Source organism: Notolepis coatsorum (genome assembly GCF_963971535.1).
Source record: "Notolepis coatsorum genome assembly, chromosome: 18".
In the NCBI taxonomy this organism is placed as follows: domain Eukaryota; kingdom Metazoa; phylum Chordata; class Actinopteri; order Aulopiformes; family Paralepididae; genus Notolepis; species Notolepis coatsorum.
In genome coordinates, this window is record NC_140182.1 from 88386225 (window position 1) to 88412886 (window position 26662).

Genomic DNA, 26662 nt, shown 5'->3' on the forward strand with positions numbered 1-26662 from the left:
CCTTTTTCTTCCTCTGATGACAAGACCAGCACACATACAGAGTGTTATTGTGTTGGAAGATCGGTGAGTGCAGGGGGCCGAGCAACATCGAATTGGTGTGTTTCAAATGGAAGCCTGGCGTGTGCCTGAGTGCCGCGCGGCTCCGCGTGTCATGTTTTCCATCTGGGACCCCCTGAAGTGTGGTTTTTGCGAAACCAGTCCATTTGGACTCGTCCGGTGTAGAAGTGTCCTTATGCTTGTCCTTATGTCACTCAAGACTCAACCGTCGGGTGTCGCCCGAAGACGAACGCCCTCATCAGAAAAGGCTGCACTCCTGTTCCTGTGTGAGAAAAACACACACAGAGAGTCACAAAGAGGAAGTGCCATTTCTTCACAGCCACATCCTCATTTGCCCTAACCTTCCTTTTCTACTCTGACACATTTTCTTTCACACCGCCACTCTTAAATCAAGCGAGGTCAGGTCTGTTTTCTTTTTGTTTAGAATACATTTTGTAAGAACTCTTTATCAGATTGAGTGCATCTCTCTTTTCCTTTGTGCACTGTTGTTTTGGCGGTTGCCAAAGTTATAATAGGAGACAGTCAGTTCAGCGGAAGGTGCCCTATTCTCTCCGCTCACTCCCCCGGGCACTGGAGGTAAGCTTATTGGAAAATACTTTGGGCGGGATCCACAAAGAATGGATTGCACGGTGCTAATTGCACCCTTACTTACAATTCATCATGAATTGAAAATGGGGGACCTTGATGTAAACAAGACGAGAGTCTTTCTCTGGTCTGCATCCCCATAACAATTGTGTGTATTGAGCCGTACTGTATTGTACCCATTCTGCAATCTATTAATACAATTTTCAATCAATCAATCAATCACCGCGCATGGACATCCATTCTTTGTGGATCCCGCCTTTTCTGTTTACGACATGTCTCAAAGTCCCCATCTGAGCCTGAGATTTGACATGCGTATGGAATTAAACAAAAGATGCTCACAGAAGCTCCTTTCTAGCATTCGGGGAAGACAGTTTCCCATCCTCTCTACTGAGTCACCCTACTGTTTTGTCTTTTGTCAGGCTGCAGTCCTCTTAGTCAGTGTTTGCTGTGCTTTGATTTGGGGGCCATGTATTTTATACCCAGTTTAATCACCTGTACATTGTATATTGCTGTTGCACTTTACTGTTACATTTGCACTCTGGTTGGATGCCAAACTTCTTTTCGTTGTACTGTACGTGTGCTGTATAATGACAACACATTTGATATATGATTTAAATAAAAGTATTCTGGGGGGGGGGGGGGGGGGTCATAGGCTACTCATCAGCGTTATGTGTGCTCATCAAAAACTAAAATATCACAGAATAGGAAGTGAGGGCGTTTTCTGGTCACAGACGTTTTCTGGTTCTGATTTGACGTGAGTTACCACCGACACTGCTGGCAGGACTTGCTGAGAGGCCAGAAGGACAGCTTGCCCTGCAGAGGAGCCATGGAGGGGGACATCTTCGACTGGCAGAAGGAGGAAGAGGCGGTGGACATGAAGTATTTCCAGGGTAAGTCTTCATTCAGTGAGGGGGTCGAGTGCCTACAGTGCTCACACTGGCTACTTGTGATCCAACGGCTGTTGTAGCTCACAAGTTCCATCATGTTGACTCACCACAGGAGAAACGAGGAAGCTCATTCAGTCAACGTCTTTACAAGACCCCAAACTTCTAAAGCTGAAAGGGGTAAGACTGAGGCTATGCCTTTTCTTTTATATATATATTAGTGCTGTCAATCGATTAAAATATTTAATCTGATTAATCGCATGATTGTCCATAGTTAACTCGCGATTAATCGCAAATTAATCAATTTTATTTTTATTTTTTATCTACCTTACGGATCTTTTTCAAGTTCCAAGTTTTAATACTTTTATCAACATGAGAGTCAACAAATGCTTGCTATATGCAGCCATTTAACACAAAAGGATGACCCTCATACATTGCAAATTTGAATCAAATTCAAAACAGAGTGATGCACAAAATAACTTAAAAGAAAATAATAATTTAAAACAATGAATAAAGTGTGCATGAAATAATAGGGGAAAGAAAACGTTAGGAACTTGGAGGGGTGGGTGGGGGACACTGTACAACTGTACAAGCTAAATTGTACATTGGAATATTGACAAAACCATACTTGGTCATTTACTGTACATTGGAGGGGGTTGGGTTAGGACATTTACAGGGGCCAGTTTCGAATTGCAGTCTCCCGTAGGTGTTCTTTGAGAGTGGTTTTGAAAGTGGGTAGTGATTCACATTCCTTTACAGCTTTGGGTAGGGCGTTCCACATTGATGTGGCATAATTGCGAAACGTGTTTAGTCCCTTGTTTGAGCCGAATCTGGGTTTAACATGATTTGTGGAGCTCCCTCTGGTGTTGTGATCGTGGTATTCACTGACCTTTGGGAAGTATTTTGACATGTACATGGGTACCTTGGTTGTGTAGTGTATCTTGTAGACCAGGCCCATTGCAAGTTGCTGTACTCGTCTACTCTAATCCATCCTAGGTTGTCAAAGTGGGCAGGGGTGAGGTGGGTTCTAGGAGTAAGGTCAAGCAGTAGTCTGACCAGTTTGTTTTGAGATGTTTATAATTTAGTTTTTAGCGCCTTTGAGGTGCTTTGGTGCCATGAGGTGCAAGCATAGTCGTAGTACCCTTGAATGAGTGCTCCTGCCAGAGTCTTCAGGGTATTCTTGTTTACCAGAGAGGAGATCCGGTACAAGAATCGAGTTCGTTGGTTGACTTTTTTTATTACCTCTTGGATGCCATTTTGTCACAGGAAAGATTTGCCTCTAGGATGGAACCTAGGTATGTAATTTCATCTTTCCTTGTGACAATATTGTCACCCACTGTAACTGAGAAGCCGTCGGTCTTGCTGAGTTTGTTAATACCGCATTAACTTTGACAGCCTTAATATATATATAATTTTTTTAAAGGCCTTCGACTGAATCCCTTGCCTCCATTCAACATTCATTGCAACATCAAAGCCCATTATGAGATGGTCTTATAGAGCGCCATAGGCCCAAAATCCCCCTGGTGTCTTGAGTGGGCTGGAGATAATTGCTACACAGAAAATACATTACAGAGAATATAGTATGTGTTCATCGGGTAAAAATGAGTCATATCTCATGCTGGGAGAGAGGTGGTAGGATCAGTGAAATTTGAATGAAATTCGTTATCACAGGAGACGGTAGACAGATCAGAGGGTCTGGACAAGGAACAGATGAAATCTGTGGGAGAAAACCTGTTTAATATGAAAAGAGTGCTACCGCACTACTGATTCAAATTCTTACATGTATGAATAGCTGCGGCTCATCAGATGGCTTTAAATGCCTTAAATGTATACAGTGGTGAGAAAAATTACTGAATTGTGAATCATCTTTTGTTTTAGGATTCATTTCTTTTTTGTTTAATTTATTTGGCCCATATAGGACTAATCAAAGGAGAATATAGTTTTTTATTCAAGCCAGACTGAAAGATAAGTAATAAAAACTATAGTCAAAGACACTCTTCTGAAGAGGAAGAAGGAAACCAGAGCCATTTATTAAACACATCAGTTTTTCATCATTGTTCTATAAGGAAATAGCCAATAAATAAAGGCTTTTTAATTATCTGTTTGCCAAAAACGAATGCCTTGGACTTGAGTTTTGTTGTCACTCTTTGTTCTTGTCCGTCTCGAAAGAACTTTTGTAAAGTGAAAGTCCTATGAGTGCTTTGCTCTTCTTCAATTACTGACATTAGCAGCAATTAGCAGCGTATGTGAAGTATGTTCACTTTTTGGGGTCTGTAGATGAAAGCGGATGATGTAAGTGACTGGTTGGTGAACTGTGTCTCCGTAGGCTTTGGTTGAATGGATCAACAGCACTTTGAAACCAGAGCACATCGTGGTCCAGAGCCTGGACGAGGACCTGTTTGATGGACTAGTTCTCCATCATCTGCTGGGTCAGATTAAACACACACATGCAGGGACGTGCACAGGACTTTACAGGGGCAGGTGCCCAAAGGCTGAAAAGGGCACTGGTCCTGCGAAGCGTGTGAGCCCGATTTTTGGGGGGATTTTGGGGAGGGGGGGCCTTTTTATGTTTTTTGGGGGGTTTTAGTGATCAAATATTGAATATTGAACTATAATAATCAGTGCAGGAGCTCACTTATCCTTGAAAGACACTTTTATCACTGACTTAAAAGGCCCATACATCTCCATAAATGTTCAGGGGGGAGGGAATAAGTGCTTACCTACAGACCCCAATAAGTGCTGTATATTCTGTATTGTTTAATATAATATTTTTTTTAAGTTGCATAAAAAGGGCACTTTTTTATGAGGCACAAAAGGGCAGGTGCTCGAGCACCCTTTGGGCTCTATGTGTGCACGTGCCTGCGCATATGCACATGCACATACACACACATACACGATTGCTCGCACGCACACACTCACTCACTCACACCTCGAAAACAGAGTGGTTCCTGTATGTAAACAGGAATATGCATGCGCACACACACACACGCGCACACACGCACGCACGCACACACACACACACACACACACACACACACACACACATACACACACACACACACACACACACACACACACACACACACACACACACACACACACACACACACACACACACACACACACACACACACACACACACACACACACACACACACACACACACACACACACACACACACACACATGCACACACAGAGTGAATGACCCCCCTGCTGGTGCCCAAAATAAATGGACCAGCTACATCTGGAAATGCAATAAACCACATCAGTGGCATTGCCCTTTGTGGTTTCTTTATAATACGAGAGCTCAGGGATGGGAGGCTACATATAATATCAAACTGTTACAGTAATCTGACTTCAACACAACTAATAAACTAGTAGAAACACAGTCATTACTTTACAGATATGGTTACTTTAGACAAACACAGGTGATTACTGTATTTGTATTCATTATTATCTCTTTTTTTTAAAGGCATTTTTATTGTGCCATTATGGACACACAATCAGTTCGTATAATGTTGTATAATTATCTCTTTAGTTTCATATGTATGGATTTTGAAGGCAAAGTCATCCAAAAGTAATTTAAAGCTTATCACAGTGTTTAGCTTGGTGAGTGCTTGTTCTCTCATCTGCTGTCATAACCTACTTGGCTTCCGCAGTCTGCTTAGCTGGGGTGCAGCTACCCGTGGAGGAAATAGCAGTAACCGGCGCTGCTCAGACGCACAAGCTGGAGGTCATTCTGGGGGAGGTGAACCACAGACTGGGGATAAGAGACGAGCCCCTCAACAAATGGAATGTTAAACGTGAGTCCCACAGGTGTGAGCAGGCAACGAGTCAACAGACGTTCTCCTCTGTATCCAGACAGGATTTGATGTTAGCCGTAGGGTGCCATGGTAGCCAACACCGACTGTGAAGGATTATAATGAAGATCAAATTTCTGACGCTACAGGGAACTATGCTAATCATCCGTGGTTGGAGATTATCTTTTTGACTAGATGTAGGGGTTTCCCATGTTAGTGCTTTGTGATTTCCTCTGCTCTGTTCTCTCACTTGTCAGTCATCCATGCCAAAGACCTACTGGCCACTATTCATCTGCTGGTTGCCATGGTGAGGTGTTTCCAGCCAGAACTGGATTTGCCGCCAAATGTGAAGGTTGATGTTGTTCTGCTAGAGGTGGGTTTTAAGATCGAAACTTCAGTAGTTTCTACTCAGACCTCTGCTTCAAACACACCTTATGAAATCCTTCAAGATAATCATGAACCTGCCTCACCTTATTTTGCATATAGGTCAACAAGAGTGGAATAAAATCAGAGAAACATATTGAGTTTCTGACAAAAGAAAGGTCAGTGAAATCCCATTGTATCCCCTTCAATAGATGTCAATATGCAGAACCTTTCAGATTCACCTCATCTGCTGGGCTTTCTCAATAGGGATTCAAGTGCAGATCCCCTCAGCAGTACAGACAGTGAGTAAGAGACGGTCCAGGGGGGAGCTAGTGTGACATATATGATGTAGCTAGACAGCGTTATAGAATGACTTATACATTCCTCTGGCTGTCATTCACCCAGGGGAAGATCCCATTGAACAGCTGCTGAAGATGGATTTTCACATGGTCAACACTGTGAAGAAGGTAATGTAACAGTGGAAATGAGCCTCCGGGCTTTATATAGTTTTATCCTTTAGATTTGTTATGTATTTGGGGCATCTCTGGCTAGAGGGGTCACTTGTATGTTATGGAGCAATTAATAATTCCAATCATTCAATCAACCAACCAATCTGTTACGTGTGGGGGTTTGTCTGTACCCTGATCAGGTGTTCCCAGTGTGTGATGGGTTATGTCTAGTTGTTGTTCCCTCTCCTGGTCTTGTAGTCCTTATCGTTTCCCTCCCAGGTGTATCCATTTGTAATCCACCCAGGTGTGTCTTGTCTCGTCATCCCCTCCTGTATAACTGTCCTGTTCTCCCCTGTGCGAGGTGCTGATCCTGTTTGTACAGTTCTGTGTTTTGTTTGTCATTATTTTATGTTACTCCTTGATTACAAAACCATGGTAATTATAATTAAATAAATAAAATAAAATTATAATCTTTCTGTTGGTTACTTTGGCTACCGTCTCCTCATTATGTTACATTGACAAGACAACAAGCACTCCTTCAGTCAATGGTAACGTAATACAATCAATCAATCAATCAATCAATCAATCAATCAATCAATCAATGTAGAGCTGGAGAGTACAACCAACCTTTTACATTTACATTTAGTAATTTAGTTGAAGCTTTTATCCAAAGCAACTTGCAAGTTCTGTACCACAGGTCAGCAGGAAGGGTACAACTCTTTCAATGTTTGTCAAACAGTGTTGAACTTGGGTGCTACAGTCTTGAGTGCATAGCAGTAAAGTCATATTAGCATAGTAGGTAGTAATATAGGCAAGGAAGATTATTTAGTAGCAAAGTGCATGGTAGTAAAAGGTTAGTGTTTTTTTTGTTTCCCTCTTCATTTCAGATATTGATTGAAGAGGTGTGTTTTCAGACAAGAAGGTCAGCTAGTGTATCACCTCCATAAGTCCTATGTGCCTTTGTCAATTCATGTTGAGGGAACATACAATTGTCTTGAGTGAACATTGGAACATACAGTAGATTATCCCATAATGGATGTAGAAGAGGATGTTGGGTGAAATGTGTAGAATAACTACTCAAGTGTGAGCAGGCAACTCTCTGAATGTGTCACAGCCAAATATGTCCCCCGAAAGCTCACAGTTGTCCCAATTTCAGGCCATCGTACACTTTGTTAACCAGAATATGGCGACCATGGGCCTACAGGTGACTGATGTGGACAAACAGGTAAGAACTCAACAGTCACAACACTGTTTTGTAGCAGGTTTCTGCTTAACCTAATTCTGGTTAAAGCGACATTGTGTAAGTTCTGTATCGTTAGTGGCTTAGCTTGGCTTCGCCTTCTGCACTATCTCGCGTACGTGCACGCGTACTGAATAAACCACAAATGTACCTCTAATACCAGTATTAGTCTGACCACACCCCTCATCAGCTTACCTTCATAAGCAGTTGTGTGGTCACCTGCTCTCCTCCTTCTCGCTTTCACCACAAGGAAGAGGTGCCTCGGTAGATCCCCACACTTGACACCATGATGGAAGAAATTGGATTAGGAACAGCTTGGGAAACAAGGATACGTTGACATCATATCTTTATTTTCTCTCTCACTATTTTCGAGAAAATACGGCGATATTGTCTTCGTACTGGAGTGTCTAGAAGATGATGATCATTCTACAAACCCTCCACCGGTTTTCGTATTGGGAGCACGCCGCTGCATGCTTCTCAACTGCAGTTCCTTGCTGTGTTTGTTGGGGTGAAACCTGTCAGGCCACAGCTGAACTGTCGGACATGCCGCTGTTGTGAGGAGCGGTGCGTTCCAGGTTGGGTGAGTAGTGTTTGCTGGCGGGCTCCACTTGTCTGTTAGTGCTATGGGGGCTACTAGACAAAGTTTATGGAAACCGGCCCCAGGCTAGGGTCCTTTGTTTAGCCGTCTAGGCGACAGAAGGCCTTGGTCTGGCGACCATTATAGTTTTAACTAGTGGGCCGCGACCATTGACACTGGTGATCCCTGTGTGTTCTGGACGAGTGGATTCTCTCTGTCACCGTGTTAAGACCCCATCTTTCATATCCAAATGAGAGTATTCCTTCACGAGGGGATATGTGCATGTAATGTGCGATAGCGGCAGATTCATGTTCAAAGTCAGCTATACAGGCCAGTTGGTACTGTGCTGATTCCGCCGGACGTGTTAATGTCACCGTTGTGAAGCGGTGTTGACGTCTTGTTTTCTCTTTTCTCTTAAAAAGTGAGGAGGGTTCAGAACGGCGGCCTGTCTGGGTGAGTGTTATGTCATTGTTTACATGTTCATAGCTTACGGTTAGCCGGTCGGTGGCCTGGCGCGGGGTAGCTTAGGCTTCTCGCGCGCCGCCGGGAGCTCGCTCCTGATCGCGTGCGTCGTAGATCGGCGTCTCGCGAGCGGAAGCGATAGCACCAGAACGGTTGGAGCAGCCGTTAGCTTGATGCTATTCTGTTGAACGTGCTTTGATTTTTAACATGTTTTACACTCTTGACCACGACGTCATCTTTGACAGGGGATGTTCGTCAACCCTGCCTGAGCCTAGACGGGGATTGCGTCAACAAAGAGGGCTGTGTTCTACGGTGGCTTATGACTGCACTTCGCTGATCTGCGTTCCGGGCAGGTACGGGGTTGGCCAGACCCTCATAACACGTCTTCTGGTTTTACCTTGCTAAATGTATTGTGAATGACGGTGTTTTTTCCCAAAACGTGTGTTGTTGCAATGCATTTGAGATACGTTGCGGGTTGTGTGTGAGCTGTTTTTGTCACTGGCAGTAGCTTCTCCGTGCAGGTCGTGATGTATTGATCTGGTTGTTGTGTGAGAAACATCATGGTGTTTATGTGTACCGTGTACTCACTACTAAGGCAACTAACCTATGAAGCTATGCTTGGTGACGAGTGAGTAAAAGAATGTTCTTTCTCAGACTGTAATGACAATGGACAGTGAGTTCACACATTAACAGGTTTTCCTGTTTTAACTGGCCGTGTTGAGGGTAAAATAGGAGGATTGTGTTTTTCCCCCCCCGGTTCCCTGGGGACTTTATCACCTCCTATCAGACATGTTGTGCATTAATTGTGTCTTTTGTGTGGTAGGGATACGATGTAACTCTCAGCTTGATTGCTGAGGTTGTGCTAAATCTGCTGGAGAAACTTATTTCCTAAAGGGAAATTGGTTTGGTTGCTGTCGTGTGCTTAGCAAGGCCTGTGGTCGATACTAATCAAGAATGATGTATTCTCTCATTGTGATGATGATGGGTTGTGTGTGTCATGTGACCTACAACTGGGTTGTACTGGCCACAGAAGCACATGTGTATGTTGGACCGGGGTTCTTAGAGCCCTCTCTATTCTGTGTTTTTCCTTAGTAAAAATCAGATAGCAGGTTAGCTCGTGCGCTGTGTGGAGCTGTGAAACGCTTCATAGAGCTGACTATGACTGTGTCATATTCTCTTTTTGTCGTTACGTCGTATCATGGGTGTGGGGTCGTAAAGGGGTGAACTGGTAACCTTTCCTCTCCCCATTGTTCTGTCGGTCAGGGGTACACCCCCTGTCCTTCAAGGTTCCCGTCACGTGGCGGTTCGGCACGTTACGGGGGGGGGGGGGGGGGGGGGGGGGGGGAGGGAGTTCCTGGTCCCACGGCCTGGTATATTGGGCGTGTGCACCGCAGGAATTCCCCCGCCATAGAGTACGTCACCGTGCGCGTCTCTGTTGGTAGGACTTCCGTGTGCTGTTCAGGTCCATGTGATGGATCTGTTTTCAGGGGGGGTGGTCAGGGCTCCTCCTCACCAAGCGCCTACTCAGGCCTTCTGTGAGTTCGGACTCCTTCTTCCATGTGATCCATGTGAGGAAGCCTCCATCAGAGTACAGAGCCTTCCTCCTCAGATTGTCAAAGTGAGTGGACCCTCTAGAAGGGTCCTTTTCTATTGTATGTATATTCGATTCAATTCGTTTATTGAGTGTGTATGGGTTCGGTGCCTCTTCCCCGGAGGCCCTAAAACCAGTTTTTTACATGGCTCAAGGTGCAATATATTCTTTTCAATCTGTACAGCTCGCGTGGGAAGTCTCTCTGGGGATCCCCGTCTCTTTCCTATGGGAGGGTGGTGGGATGTAAAAATGTGAACATTTTTTACCCCGGCTGTGTAGACTGGGATACATACTGTTGATGCTTCCTTCTTTCTATTCCAGAAGTGTTGGAGTTAGGGAGTGTCACACCCCTCTTGTCGTTCCCCTGGGCGCCTTGGGGATTCAATGGCAGGTCTAAATAGCCTGTTCATTGATGGGGGTGTGTCCCGACGCACGTATAGTGCTAGCTCGCTGTAAACAGGCGATTGACTGGCACGCCTTAGTTGCTTGTGGTTGAAACAGCGTTTTTATAAAGCAACTGAAATGGGGGTTTTTTCCTCTTCCGGCGACCACATCCCATGACCTGGGTGGGTTGTCGACGGATCCTCGTTCATGTCTGGGGGATGATGACGGGATGGATCTGAACATATGTAGTGGGGTCTCACGCCCTTGGGGTGGGCCACCAGGCGCGGTTCGTCCCGACGTCTGGGTGGCGCCTTCTTTTCATGTTAAGATCAACACGCATATCTGCCCTTTTCCTGGGGCATGTCGGCGTGGTTAGGGCACGGGACTGGTTCTGGTCACGCTGGTCCAGATCAGTTGAACCCGTTGTCCGCCGGGGATGCAGATCTGCTGTTCTGGTACCCTGAGGGACTTGGGCTTTTTTCAGGGGGAAAAATGCCAGGTCGGTCTGGGTGTCACAGGGTTAAGCGCTATGGAGACCCTGGTTGGGTATGTTTTTACTCAGCACTGTCGTCATGGCTTACAGCCATGCCATTCTGTACGCGCTCGATCTCGTCGGATCTCGGCCGCTACACAGGTTGGTCCTGGTTAGTACTTGGTTGGGAGACCGCCGGGGAATACCAGGTACGGTGTGCTTAGGGGCTGGTTCTCCATTGTTTTTCGCTCCTCTCTCACGCATGGCGAAGAGGGGCCTGTGGGGGTGGTTTTTTGACCTCCTCTGGTGACCCTGTGCTTCCCGTACCGCCAGGCCCGGTCCGAAGTGATGTTTGCGACCCGTAGGCCTGGGTTAACCCTTTTTGGAAACTGAAACACTTGTACTGCGGTATAGCCGGTGTATACCCGCAGGTGTGTTTTTGGAGTTTTTTCTTGAGGGGTTATAGGAACAACCACCGCATTGGGTAACACCGAGGTGGTTGGTTCCCTGGTGTGTTGGAGCAGTGTCAACTCCCGGGTTCACCGGTTGAGGGTGCCCCTGCACGTTCATGACGTCTGCCAATCGTGTCAGCCTTCTCTGCCTCGACCCCTCTGGGTGGGGGTTGTTAAATGGAGGCTTGGTCATGCAACACCGCCAGCTTACGCTCCTTCCGCCGGGGCGGCTGTGTTCAGCTGTCCCCTCTGGCGCCTGTCTCGTCCGCAGTCTCCAGGCTAGGGTTAACAGCCTGTTGCCTGGTTTTTCCCCGGTGCGCTGCCTGCTTCCGTTGGTTAACCTTTTTTGTGTGCTTACGGCCATGCTGACTGCCTATTCTGCAGGGTCAGTGTGCCAGGCGGTGTACTATTGGGGGGACGGGGCCCGCTCGGCTTACTGGCCTGGTTGGTTCCGCCTGGGAATACCAGGTGCAGTAACTGAGGGGCCTTTGTCCGAATACGCTGGCGATGTGGGGGGCGGGGCACTACGTGCCCACCTGGTGGGGTCTTGATGCTGGCATCATGGACTTCTCCGGGCCCCCATTCCAGGGAGTCCAGTCCTTTTGGTGGGTCTGGGTCTTCCTTCGTGCTCCGCTGCTACGGCCTTGCCACGGGGTTGGGTTTGCCCTTGACCCCGTGATTCTGGGGGCAGTAACGAGGTTGTTCCTCCGTTCGTTCCCGGGTGGCATGCGGGTTGTGCGTGTGTGTAGTCGTGGGTCAAGCCACGGTCTGCTCACCCTGTGCGTTGAGTTGCTTGAGTGCCTCTTCGCACGGTCGGGTCCGTCGCCCTCCCGTGACGTCCCTAATAGGGGGGCTACCCTCCATTAGGGGGGGTCGGGGGGGCTCGGCCCTCCCTGTTCTGATGGTTTTGGGGGGCTGTCAGCGGGGTGTATTTGTCAGCCAAGTGGCTCCGCTTGGCCTCCCTTGTGCAGAAGGCGAAGCCAAGCTAAGCCACTAACGATACAGAACGTTAGGTTATGACTATAACCAAGTTCTGTTAGTTAGGGGCGATGCTTGGCTTCGGACGGCCGCTGCAGCCCTTGACCTCACCTTGTGGTGAAAGCTTGGGAAGGAGGAGAGCAGGTGACCACACACCTGCTTATGAAGGTAAGCTGATGAGGGGTGTGGTCAGACTAATACTGGTATTAGAGGTACATTTGTGGTTTATTCAGTACGCGTGCACGTACGCGAGATAGTGCAGAAGGCGAAGCCAAGCATCGCCCCTAACTAACAGAACTTGGTTATAGTCATAACCTAACGTTCTGGAGCGTGTACTGGACAAATTGAGACCACTGGCGTTTCAACACACCCACCTACTTTCACGGCTATGGCCTGAAATGGTCTGGTACGACCAGCTAGGTCAGCCTTCTTGTGATAGCAGCCGTATGCCTAGAACCAACGAGATGTAAAATGTGCATTATTCTTGCATACAGTATAACCCCTCTATATACTTCTATACACTGCATAGTAGCTCTGTATGATAGCATGTACAATAATGCTGTATACTGTATACCGTATAAATATATTTATTCTCACTGTATATATATCATCCACACCTGTCTATATTTACCTGCACATAATCCTTTTACATACTGTATAGATCTATATCAGTACATATCCTACTCTTACTAGTTACGCTGCTGGCCAGTATGACTACTACCATACTGTCTTTATACCTGTATCACTGTACATATTATACTACAACTCTGTACATACAACTTTATAGCACTACACTCAGTGGTACTAATTGGTATATTTTGTACCCAGTTTAATCACCTGTACATTGAATATTGCTGTTGCACTTTACTGTTACATTTGCACTCTGGTTGGATGCCAAGCTTCTTCTTGTTGTACTAACAATATTAAGCCACTTCGACCATCCCAAAACCAATAATTCACTCTGCAGAAAGTCTGCATGCAAATAATTTTTATTGAAAACACAGAGACAATGCTGCTTGTGGCCAGCATGCGCCACAATTACACATCATGGCCTCTTAATAATAATAATAATAATAATAATAATAATAATAATAATAATAATAATAATAATAATAATAATAATAATAATAATAATAATAATAATAATAATAATAATAATAATAATAATAATAATAATAATAATAAATTCAATTTGTACCGCACTTTATATTTGTGAAAATCTCAAAGTGCTACAGGAGATAAAGATAAAATGTTAAATGAATAAAAACAATTAAAAACAATGAAATGGAAGAACATAAAAATAAAAGATAAATAATAAAATGAATAGAAGTAAAAATAAAAGTAAAAGAATAATTCAGGCAAATGCCTTGTTAAAACACTTTCAGAGCCGGCCGTATTTTCCTTTTTACCCCCTTGAATGCCCAGCAACCACTTCAATGTTAACATTAATATCGCCTAATCTATGTTTTAAATTATGGCTATGTATCTAATCTGCCCGTCGCATTATCAATGACCCATTTCCAATAGATTGTCAAAGCGGATTGTTTTTTTACCTGTTCATTTCCGTTTTATAGCATTTTGAAAAGCCCTCGTTTTCAAGAAGAAAAAAAAGAATCCCTGATAAACGCTGATGTACTGTAATATTCTAGAACGTTGTCATTGTTCGGCCTATTTATGAATCGTTTTCAAATAAACGCTAGATTATCGATAGTATGTGTACGTATGCACGCTGGTGCCGCAAGCTGTAAATCGATTCTCTTATTTCCTGATCACTCGCACAGTCAAAACAGCCATATCACATATAGGGGGAAAGCTTATATCTCGTGAAAACAGGTCTGATTATCCTAAGACTGGTAAAATAGATTCCTTACCTGATATCAGATGGTATCCAAATGGATTATTCCAATTCCTGATCGACCATTCCAAAAATCGATCCTTTTATTGATCCCACGCGTATACTGTAAAACAGCGTAGGCCTATACACGCTGTGCTGAGGGTCCAGCATGAAGCTGATCGGCCCCGGTTACATGCGTGAGAACTAAAATGTGGAGTCCGGGTTTTTTTCCCCCATGCATTTTCATTGAGTCCAATCCAAAAGGGTGAATTACCATCTGGGAGACGATAGGGGCGCTTTTTTCACATTTGAGCGCCTGGGGTGGCTGATTTACCAACGGTAGACTCGGTTGATGAAATATGAATTCAGATCGCTAATAAAATTAAAAAAAAAGAGAAAAAAACGAATATTCTCGTTATGGGCATTCAACCCGCGGGGGGTAAACCCGAGAAAACTCGGGTTGGGCATTCAAAGAAATGTTTTTAGGCCCCTTTTAAAAACCTCAACGGACTGTGGTGCTCTCCTCTTAAGTGAAGCTCATTAGGATCCACAGTAGCCTACGCCAAGGCACCAGGTAGTCTTCCTGAGGTCCAGTTATTAACTGTGTTGCTATCAATCAATATGCTATCAATTTGCTGCTCCCAGCAGACTTTGAGAGTTGTTACACACACACCTGCAACTGTCACCCAGCCTTTTAGCTGTAATTTGTCTGTTCTGCTTCATGTATTACATACCTTGTAATTGTATTTGGTTGTTTGTTTGATTTGTGTTTTAATTATTTCCCTTACTGTATCATCTGTTTCTTAAAATAAAAAAAAAATAAAAAAAATCTCCCCTTTCCCTGTTACCCTTAGAGAGTTGGTCCTCTCACCAAGCCGTCATTGTAAATAAGAATTTGTTCTTAATTGACCTGCCTGGTTAAAAAACTTTACTACACTAAACACTGTAAATTCAAAGTCATCATAGGTGGCTTCCATCTCATGTTCACCGCCCTCAGGATGGACTCCCGACAGCTGTGTTTTCCTCCTAGTTTGCAGACGCCGTGATTCTGCTACTCCTGATTGGACAGTTGGAAGGCTTCTATGTTCCACTCTGTGACTTCAACTTGACCCCCGTCAGTCATTCTGAGATGGTACGGGTCACCTGACACATTAGTGAGAGTAGCCCACCTTCTGGGAGAAGATGACTAAGAGCTGGATGAAAGCACACACTCACACCACTTCACATCATCATCATCATCATCATCAGCATCATCATCATCATCATCATCATCAGTGGTGGAAGAAGTACACAGTTCATTTACTGAAGTAAAAGTAGAATACCCAGATAAATTAGTAATCTGGTGAAAGTAAAAGTAGAGAAGTATTGGCTATTGAATGTACTTAAGTATCTTTTTTAGTTTTTTTTAATCTACTTGTTCTCCCCATTTTTCTATTTTTCTCCCATCCCCAATTTCGTATTATCCAATTCTTCCCTCCCCTGTCTCGAACGTTGCTAGACCATGCCTCCCACTGGTCGGCTGCAATGTGGACGAAGCCTATCACGTGTCCCCTCCGGTACACGAGGAGGCAGCTGTCGCATCTTTTCACCTGTACAGCGCGATCTCTCAGTGGTGAGGAGTAACGCGTGGGAGGCTCACGCTGCCCCCGATACTTCCTGATTCTGCTGTACAGGCGCACCAACCGACCTGTAGGAGTCGCTGTCCACAACGTCCGATCCCCACCCACCGGCTTTACCACCCCCTAATACTGCCAATTGTATTAGTATGAACGACCAGCCAAGCCGGAAGCAACGGCGAGAGCTGGGCTTGAACCCAGCATCTCCTGTGTTAGTGGCGAGCGCCTTGCCCACTGCGCCACTTAGCTGCCGAATGTATTTAAGTATCTGAAGTAAAAGTATGCATTCTACATGATGTTTGTGTTTTCCAGTGATTGGGAGCATTCAATCCTCGATCCATTGATCTCTAAAGGTTGTGTTAAAGTGGTATGTGTAAAAGTATAAAGTTCCCTAAAACGAAAGTAAAGTACAAGTGCTCTAAATTGTACTTAAGTACAGTACTTGAGTAAAAAAACTTTTTTACAAAATAAAAAAAACTTTCCACCACTGATCATCATCCATCATCCATAGATCCTTGTAGCTGATAGTTCGTTCAACAATCTTGGTTTTCATTTGCTATTCATTATGTGAAAATTCCACACCTCAAAATTCAATCTATCATCGACTAGTACTAGTTGATGCTGTTATATTGTGTGGGTATTTACTGTAGGCTATTCTATGGTAGCGTGACATTTTCATTTCTGTGGTTTATAGATCCATAATGTGACTGTGGCCTTGGATCTTCTAATTGACATCGGTCTGTCTGTGTCCAGTGTCAACCCACAAGGTGAGAGTACTCACTGTTCTGCAGAAATAAATTACCTAACGACAACAAGGACACACATAGATGTGAAGCGCATTTCCTGTGAGTCGCCACTAGCGGCAGAACGGTTACTGTGTTACGGAATAAGAGAGTTAGTGACATTGCCAGTCATATAGATGCGCTTTGCATCTAAAAACCACAAGCCACATTTCTGAAAGTAGGCAGACCAATAAATGGATTAATCTAAAATATATATAGCTTAAATATAAAGATATAAATTCAGAACCCAATATAAATAGCAGCTGTCCAATCTCAATACCCCTCCTATCAAGAGCATGTATCTCTGTGTTAAGGTTTTGCCAAAGTATGTTCATAATATGTCGAGAAGCAACAAAGGGGATAGTGCTGATTGTTGGATTTAATCTCGGTTGCTGAGAGGATAATGTGAATTTTACAGTGGTTTGGAAGGAAGGATGGAATTGCTGTGGAATATGAATAAGTGTGAAGTGTGTCAGATTGCTGCGGATGATAGTCTGAGGTCATAATCATTTGTTTAGAGAGCTGCATTCAGGGAGAATCCTCTCGAGGGGGAAACCGTCGCTCTATTGTCTGTAGATCGACAAAATAATTCAACCTCTGCACTATTGTGGGTGAGTGAGTGAGTGAGTGAGTGAGTGAGTGGATGGGTGAGTAGACGTGTGAGTGATTTGATTTTGATTTGATATTTTTTATTTTCGTGTCTTACATATAGATGTATGCCCAGCCCATATGGGCTTACAAGACACATAACAATAAGTATATAATAATATACTTTACCAATTACTTAACAAATGACATAGACCAAGATGGCCATAAAAAAAAGAAAAATACAAGAAAATACAATAAAACGTAATATAACACAAGCTGTACTCAATGTAAATAAACAGAAAAACAAGGTGAATTCAAATACAATTATATAGGATACAGTGTGTTTTGTCTCAGGTGCCATGCCTTCTCCAAAAATCCTGCAAAACCGAAGATGTCCTCCACAAAAAAACAACTCAACATACAGCTCTCAGACTGCCAAAACAAATCTGGGTTTACAATTTGAATTTTTTCAAATAAAGCCCTCCTCAAAGTGGTGTACAAAGGGCAATAAAAAACAAAATGATATTCATCCTCCACCACTCCCAGATCACACAGAACACACAACCGCTCCTCCTCAGGTTTACCCTGGAATCTACCCACTTCCACAGCCAATGGCAGGGTGCCAGACCTCAACTGGGCACACAGAGACCTCCGTCTTCTCTTTAAGTTTAACATTACATAAGGTTCAGTAAAATACTCATTTTTAATTGCAATATATTTTCTAAGTTTAGGTTTTTTGAGTGAGTGAGAAATCAGTGGAAGCCTGTGTAAGAGGATGCACATGGATTCTCCCCTCAGATCCATTATCATTATTATTATTATTATTATTATTATTATTATTATTATTATTATTATTATTATTATTATTATTATTATTATTATTATTATTATTATTATTATTATTATTATTATTATTATTATTATTATTATTATTATTATTATTATTATTATTATTATTATTATTATTATTATTATTATTATTATTATTATTATTATTATTATTATTATTATTATTATTATTATCATAGTTATATTATTATTACTCTGTGTGTACTGTTTGAGCTGGAAGTTTACTTTACTATTAAACTGGCCTACCAGACATAGGGCGATACACAAATAGTCTGTAATCTTCAAGTAAATACTCAACGTGATAACTGTTGATGTTAACACTTTTAGCGCCAGCCGTTTTTATCCATCCTTGTAGTCAATGGGCCATGCTTTAAAACAGTGGTTCCCAACCTTTTTCCCCCCAGGGACCCCCAAACATCTCTGATGAAATTCGCGGACCCCCTCCTAATAAGATACCATAATTTTTTTTTTTTTTTTCATTTTAATAACAAACTGCTTATACACAGGCATATGCATCACAATTAGACCCACTATGCTTCTTTGACTTGTGCCTTCAATCAACAAATCTCATCTTGCACCATATGCATTTCAAAATGTTTGGCCAATATTCAAATGCTGTATTCATCCTCTCAAATCAGGCCCTAATGGTGAACGGTTTGCATTTATGGAACAAATCAATGCAACAAATTAAACTAAATATGAGACAGGAAATTCCAATCAGTAGCAGAGAGAATCTGTCCTAGCTGGGTTTAATACCTTTTTTTTGTCATTTTAATAACAAACTGCTTATACACAGGCATATGCATCACAATTAGACCCACTATGCTTCTTTAACTTGTGCCTTCAATCAACAAATCTCATCTTGCACCATATGCATTTCAAAATGTTTGGCCAATATTCAAATCCTGTATTCATCCTCTCAAATCAGTCCCTAATGGTGAATGGTTTGCATTTATGGAACAAATCAATGCAACAAATTAAACTAAATATGAGACAGGAAATTCCAATCAGTAGCAGAGAGAATCTGTCCTAGCTGGGTTTAATACCTTTTTTTTGTCATTTTAATAACAAACTGCTTATACACAGGCATATGCATCATAATTAGACCCACTATGCTTCTTTGACTTGTGCCTTCAATCAACAAATCTAATCTTGCACCTTATGTATTTCAAAATGTTGGCCAATATTCAAATCCTGTATTCATCCTCTCAAATCAGGCCCTAATGGTGAACGGTTTGCATTTATGTTGAATGAAGTAAGAATCCACTGCAGTAAAAATATCCTCACCTCGAGTGGTGGTAGTAAGGTTGACTGACATGAGAATGTCCTGCTTCAGATCCTCATTTTCAATATATTGCACATAAACGATGAGCACAGCCTCGTCTGCGACAGTTGTAGTTTCATCAAGTTGTATGGCAAATGGACCCTTTCTAAGCTTTTCTGACAGCTGCTGCTCGCAATCACTTGACATCTTATCAATTCGGTATTTCACTACATTGTTCGAGAGTGGTACTGATTTTAGTTTATCCGCCACCTGTGGGCCGCACAGTTTCTAAACCATTTTGATGCAGGCTGGTTTGATGAGCTGCTCGCCAATATTGTGCGGTTTCTTTGCTTTTGCAATTAAAAGCGAACACTCAAAGGAGGCTTCGGTAGCCTTCTGTAAATCACTGCCACCCCTGCTCCACGCTACTCTAACATCAACAGGCTTGTTCGCCTTGAGAGACTGTTCTTTCCTCCGAAAAAAGTCTGGATCCTTCCCAACGGTTTCTGGGTGCTTAGACGCCTGATGTCTCTTCAGCTTGCTGGGCTTCAGGCTCGAGTTTGCCAACTTTTCTCCACAAATCACACACTTAGGTCGTTTGTCTGGTCCCTCAGTGAAGCCCATGGTGATGTAATTTTCGCGATTGCTGTAGGTCCTAACTTTTTTTGCAGATGAGCTGCCATCATCACCTTTTCGTTTGTCACACATTTTCGCCTCTGGCGGCTGACTGCAGACGAGCCGAGAAAGTTAACTAGCGTGCTAGGCTAGCTACAGAAAGTGATACAGTCAACTGATTCGCGTTTTAGCGGCTACCCGGTAGCCTACTGTTAACATTCAAAAATCATGTCTAGATGTTTATTTATTTATCTTTATTTTTTTATTGTAGTGGAGAGACTATTCATGCTTCTGATGATAAAAAAAAAAAAAAAAAAAAAAAAAACTCAAATCATCTGTGGTCTGGCGGACCCCCTGCGCCCCCTGGCGGACCCCCTGCGCCCCCTGGCGGACCCCCAGGGGTCCGCGGACCCCAGGTTGGGAATCACTGCTTTAAAAGATAGGGATTTTCACTCTGCGTCACGATGTTTGCAGGGCTATATCTATATTCTATATTATAGCTATGGAGACAATACTATGGCTCATTTGACAGTCACTATCTCTTGTCCAACATGTAAAAAAGAGTAAATTTTCATGTATACGTGTTATCCCGTGGTGAATATTGTAGTTTCAGAGTGATCCTGGCTAATTCCTGGAAGCTGCATTATTGAGCTAAATACGTTCGCATTGCTCGTGTGTACACGTTACTATTTCCAAATCAAAGGTATATAATAGGTATTATGTTTCATCATGAATGCATCAAAGGGGGGGGGGGTAGTTTTTTGATGCTCTGATCATCAGCAACGGCATACGTTTTGGAGTATGTTACATATGATCGTTGCGATCGATCAAAGTAGGATTGATGTCATATAGTCCTTACCTTTACTAGGAGGTATCCAAAAAAGAATGACATGAAGTGGCACAAGTTATGCCTCAAGTGTGCTGAATGCGTTTCAAAGTGCTCGGATGAAGCGATTCACTTGGCTTGGTCTAAATTCTCTGCCCGGACCATATACAATGTAACACACAGTGTGAAATAAGGTTTCAAAGGGTAGGCGAGACTGCCACCTAGCAGGATTCGTCCGGTATTGCACTCTCGGGGTCTCAGGCTGCAGTTACACTAGGACCATTTTCGTTTTGTTTCATTCACTTTTCAGAACGCTGCGTATTGGCAGGCAAGTAAGAGTTAAGTTAGACGTCATTTTGTCTCGTCTACTATATACATGTAGTAAAATGCCAAAGCAGTAAGCGGCGATGTAGTTCAAACATGAAGGCCATTTTCAACCAATCAGAAAGGTTGAATGAGACACTCCACATCCTGCTCAAAATCTCAAAAGCCACCATCTTTATACCTCGCATGAGCCATTTAGCCACATAGCATTTATTTTTCAGCAAGAAATAAAGTGCAATAAACTAAAACGGATACATTCACTGTGTGTTCTGCCTCATTTGTTGATGATTTGTTGATGAAACAAAACTAACATCAACACAATTGACCACCAAGAGCCGAGTTTAGTCTCACAAAAAGATCGTCGCCGATTTTGTTAGCTTACGTGCTAACGTGATTGGGATATGCCAGTATAACAGTATAGCATTGTGGCTAGCAGCGAAGTTTGTTAGCTTACATGCTAACGTGATGGGATATGCCATTATAACAGTATAGCATTGTGGCTAGCAGCTTGGTAACGTTAATGCTAGCAGAATGAATGGATGTAAACTTTATTTAACAGATTGCAGAATGGGTACAATACAATACGGCTCAATACAAACAATTGTTAAGGGAATGCAGACTGTTGTAGCTTGGACTGGGCTCCTTATAACAATAACTTGACAACACATGGTAGCCGCAGACTTGGGACAGTTCTGCTGTAAACACTGGAAATAACCGTGCAGGTCTCTACTGCGCATGGGCATTGGGCAGAACGGCTCCGTATCCGGCTTGCGCAGAACGAAAACACCTTTTCAGCGTTCCCACTAGGGGAACTCGTTTTCCTGCCAAAACGGTGTTTCTTTTTAACTTGGACATGCAAACGTAATCATTCAGCAACAAAAACAAAAACCCCAGTGTAACCATGGCCTCAGAATGAGTTCCAATGGTAACACCGAGGTCCGTGAGACTCTATAGAATAAAAAAATCGAATAAAAGAAAAAATTATAAACTATCGAAAACCCGACTATACTTGGGTTTTGGCGCTCAACGGTTGGCGAGATAACCCGACTATAGTCGTGGTTGGCCGTGAATGAGTTAAGACCGGCAGCACAATTTATTTAACCCATGAGCAAGAGGTTTGCATAATTTTTTTTTTTTTTATCATAAATCGATCAATAGAGACCGTATTAGATCCCCACGTGGGGTATCATTGGAAAGCCTCATTGGCTACAACCCTGTCCAAAATATATATATTGTATTAAAAGAAATGCACACCCGAGCCACTAGAGGTCAGAAAAGTGGCGCGTCCTCAAGAGGGCCCACATGTGGGCCCTTGGATGGTTAATGTTGTGTTTCTTTTTCAAATGTAGCCTAGAGTAAAGACCTTAACCCTATTAAAACAGCAGTCAAAGTGTATATTTTCATTTTTAAGATTGACTGAAAATATGAATTTATCGGAAAAATGCTAATTATATCTATTTTATCGTAAAACTGTGAGGAAATGACTAAATCCAGATTTACTAGTGCCATTGGAAAGAGGAGCATTTTCTCTATCCATAGATGTATGATTTGGCCATGTACCTTTAGGCCGAATTTCTGAAAATGTAAGCGTTAACAGGTTAAGCGTTGTTTTAATTACCTCCGTAATCGCTCTGATGGAAGGAGGAATCCCCGCACTCAAAGTCTACAACAAGCACCATACGGTGTGCGTTAATTAGGTTAGCTCCCACTCAAGTTGATCGTAATGCCGCATTCATTTAATTAGCCTAGTGCTGCATCACACAAGACTGAATGAATGAATGAATGAGCGATTTAGTTGGGGATCTCAACCCATCAATTATCAATTGATTAGATTTCCGTGTGATGCTGTCTCCATCCCCCCCCCCTCCCCCTTCCAGCTGAATCTTTGGCCTTTTAAGACTCATTGTTAGAATAGTTATCAGCTAATGTTGGTAAAAAGCACACATCCATTATAATCAATGCTTGAGTGGTTTTGAGAGTTGCCGGTGATGCATAATAGATAATCACTAAATGCCTCTTGTGCATCTTCTGACAGATATCGTCTCTCAGGACGCTGCAGCCACTCTGAAGGTCCTCTACGCCCTCTTCAAGAAGCACAAAGGCAGATGAGAGGAACGTGGAGAGAAACCTTTTTGTTGTAGCAATTTTTTCCCATATTTAGTCATTATGCCAATACAGTACTGACATCTAGGAGTGCAGAAGTTCACGCTATCTCCCCCAGATCCCCTCCCTGCTGAACAGACCGACCAGCAGGAGTCGCTGATGCAACAACCAGGACTCATACCCCATCGGCTTTCCACCCGTGAACACTGCCAATTGTCTGACCAAGCCAGAGACTGCCGGGGATCGAACCTGGGTCTCTGCGGTGGTAAACGAGTGCTTTTACCTCTACACTAGCCAGATGCGCCCATGGAGAGAAACTTAACTAGAAATCCCGCCATGGATGGAGAGGAGGATGTCTGAAGCCTTGCCTTTCCCGCAATATAGACATCATAGATTGCCTGTGATTTGCTCTGTTTGCCAACTGTTGCCAATGTCACTGTCATTTTGTGATATTTGTTCTTCAAGCGAAGCTACTGTGGCTAATTCAGTAGAAACAATCTGGTTTGGAGCAAAGACATGTTTCCCAGCTGGAAACCATTTAAATGCTTCTAATGAAAGGCTGCCACTGTGGCTAAGATGACGGATTAGGATATATCAGAAGCAACAAGACATGAGTTGATACATTACCAGCATGCAGGTTGAATTCAAGGTAATTTTGTAAAATGGTTTTAGGGCTGTTTTGAACATAAATGTGATTGAAACCTTTGTAGTTTATTTTTTGTAAAAAAAAATATATATAATTAACAAGATACATTTGTATGTTATTTGACAGCAACATTATTGAGGGTATTGCCAAAGTCTGTCCAAAGAGAAGTCGGTTCACTCTGTTACCATCTTGATACTTGGGACTAACAAGACTAACTAGATCCTGACCCCTATCTGTCTATCTGAGTCATCTGTATACAAGATTCTGTCAAACATATCATAATTTTCTTTCGTATTTGAAGTCACTGGGTGATTACTAATTTGGTAAAAATAATGGAACATTTTGTGATTATTATAAAAAATACTTTTTCCACTTAAACCCGTCTCTAGACATGCATCCTCTGGCAAATGTTCTAGTTGCAGAGTCCTAGTTACCATGGCAACAACTCACTGCCCGATTACCAACCTTTTAGCAGAGATTGTGATTGATTTTTAAATTCACATGCTCTAGATGCAGTACATTATAACTTTACTCAACATGAAATCACATCCCATTTGATTATTTTCTCTGAATATGAGCAGGTGACATGATCAAATACACATGAAAAGGGACCCCTGTTCTAACCCGAGTACCCTTTACCTTTCAATATTTGCAAGTCTGCATACACACCAATAATAATGCAGGCTATCCAGTTTGCAACTCTATGCAAGGTTTCTTTCATTTATCTGTAAAATGATTTTTAAGTAGTTATCCAATCTGTTATCTACGAAAGCGTATTGCTGCCACACCAGAAACAGAAAAAAAATATCCGTATCACGTTATAACGTGATAACTTCTTGTTTTAACATAAAAGTTTCACGTTATAACGTGATAACTTCTTGTTTTAACATAAAACGTTTCACGTTATAACGTGATAACTTCTTGTTTTAACATAAAACGTTTCACATTATAACGTGACAATCATGTTTGAATAAGGAAACGATGTGCGCCGTTTGCCAATTTTTTTTTCGTAGCCGTAGTTTGCGAAGACGCTCTCTGATTGGCTAGCCCGCGTACAGCAAAGACCCTCTCTGATTGGTTTAGCTCCGACGGGCTCTGGGATAGAAATGTCCGCCTTGTACACACAAGCAAGATTGTTCGCACATTACATATATTCTCCTAGAATACATATTTATGGACCACCAGCCCCGATTCCAAACTCTAAGCATAACCCACTTCGAAAGAAGGCCAAAGCATAATCACATTGAAGCAGAGAATATATATGTAATAATTAGTGCTGTCAATCGATTAAATTATTTAACTCGATTAATCACATGATTGTCCATAGTTAACTCGCGATTAATCGTAAATTAATCACATTTCTTTTTTTTCCCTACCTTAAACGGATTTTTTTCAAGTTCCAAGTTTTAATACTCTTATCAACATGTGAGTCAACAAATGCTTGCTTTATGCAGCCATTTAACACAAAAGGATGACCCTCATGCATTGCAAATTTGCATCAAATTCAAAACAGAGTGATGCACAAAATAACTTAAAAGAAAATAATAATTTAAAACAATGAATAAAGTGTGCATGAAATAATAGGGGAAAGAAAACGTTAGGAACTTGTTACATTCACCCACACAAGGGCTGAGTAATCACACCCCCCCTCTCTCTCTCACACACACACTCTCCCAGCTCTCTTTCTCTTCCTCATCTCTCTCACCCCCCCCTCTCTCTCTATATCACACACACACACACACACACACACACACACACACACACACACACACACACACACACACACACACACACACACACACACACACACACACACACATTTGAAATGTTTATTTATGTCCACATGAACAGAAGTACAAGGAGGCCTCATACAAAGGACATAAACAATGCGAGTGCAATCAGAAAATTACGAAGAACAGTCAGGTACAAGGTGCATGGACGGCAGAATCATGGGAAAAGGTAACAGCGCCTCCTCCAAATTGAGCGGCTTCCTATAATAGCTGATACTGAGCAGTACCTGGCTAACTGCTTGGCCTTCCTTTTGGGGAGAGCGGCTATTTGTAGGCCCCTCACAACCAACTTGTGCACATGCCCTAGGCTGCCAAAGATAAAAACTAGGAGTTTACATCTGTAGCCTAGCTGTGAGATGGTCTGCTGTAGCTGTTGGTATTTCAGCATTTTGGTTAGGAAGGCTTCTTCTAAGCTAGTCAAAAGTACAGCCAACCTCAAGAGTGGACACCTCCCTAAGGTGTTCATTTACCACAAATACATCAGGGGTGTTAGCTGTAATACTAGAGAACATGGAATCATCATTGCACAGGTTGAACATACTTGGCTTCACAGTAGCTGTTTTTACACCTGTTTTTACACCTGTTTTTATACACTGTTTCATACACCTGTTTTTACACACTTATTTTATACACCTGCTTTTATCTCATCACGCTCTTATTGATATTGATAAATATGATTTAATTGAATTTTATCATGTGCTTATTTTTAATTCATGATGCAGACATAACGTGAAACAACTGAATGAGAACTGTCAATGTCTGTATACTGTATGAGCTGCGAGATACCCTGAATTTCCCCAAGGGGATTAATAAGGTATCTATCTATCTATCTATCTATCTATCTATCTATCTATCTATCTATCTATCTATCTATCTATCTATCTATCTATCTATCTATCTATCTATCTATCTATCTATCTATCTATCTATCTATCTATCTATCTATCTATCTATCTATCTATCTATCTATCTATCTATCTATCTATCTATCTATCTATCTATCTATCTATCTATCTATCTATCTATCTATCTATCTATCTATCTATCTATCTATCTATCTATCTATCTATCTATCTATCTATAATGCTTAAACAGCGTGATGGAGGACTTAAAAATAAGAGAGATATCT

At 42.5% G+C, this 26662-nt stretch overlaps 1 protein-coding gene across 3 annotated transcripts; it reads left to right on the forward strand.

Moving 5' to 3' along the window:
* Positions 1-499: 499 nt before the first annotated feature.
* parvg (parvin, gamma) lies at positions 500-24121 on the forward strand. 3 transcript variants are annotated; one of them, XM_084335639.1, is made up of 13 exons: positions 500-633; positions 1424-1532; positions 1642-1706; positions 3853-3955; positions 5188-5331; positions 5586-5701; positions 5815-5870; positions 5959-5993; positions 6097-6158; positions 7297-7365; positions 15161-15262; positions 16441-16513; positions 23030-24121. In XM_084335639.1, exons 2-13 carry the CDS (start codon positions 1469-1471, stop codon positions 23101-23103), a joined length of 963 nt encoding a protein of 320 aa, XP_084191765.1. In that variant the 5' UTR covers positions 500-633; positions 1424-1468; the 3' UTR covers positions 23104-24121. The 3 variants fall into 3 exon arrangements, with proteins under 3 accessions (XP_084191765.1, XP_084191766.1, XP_084191767.1); XM_084335640.1 differs by lacking the exon at positions 7297-7365; XM_084335641.1 differs by lacking the exons at positions 1642-1706; positions 3853-3955.
* Positions 24122-26662: the final 2541 nt, after the last annotated feature.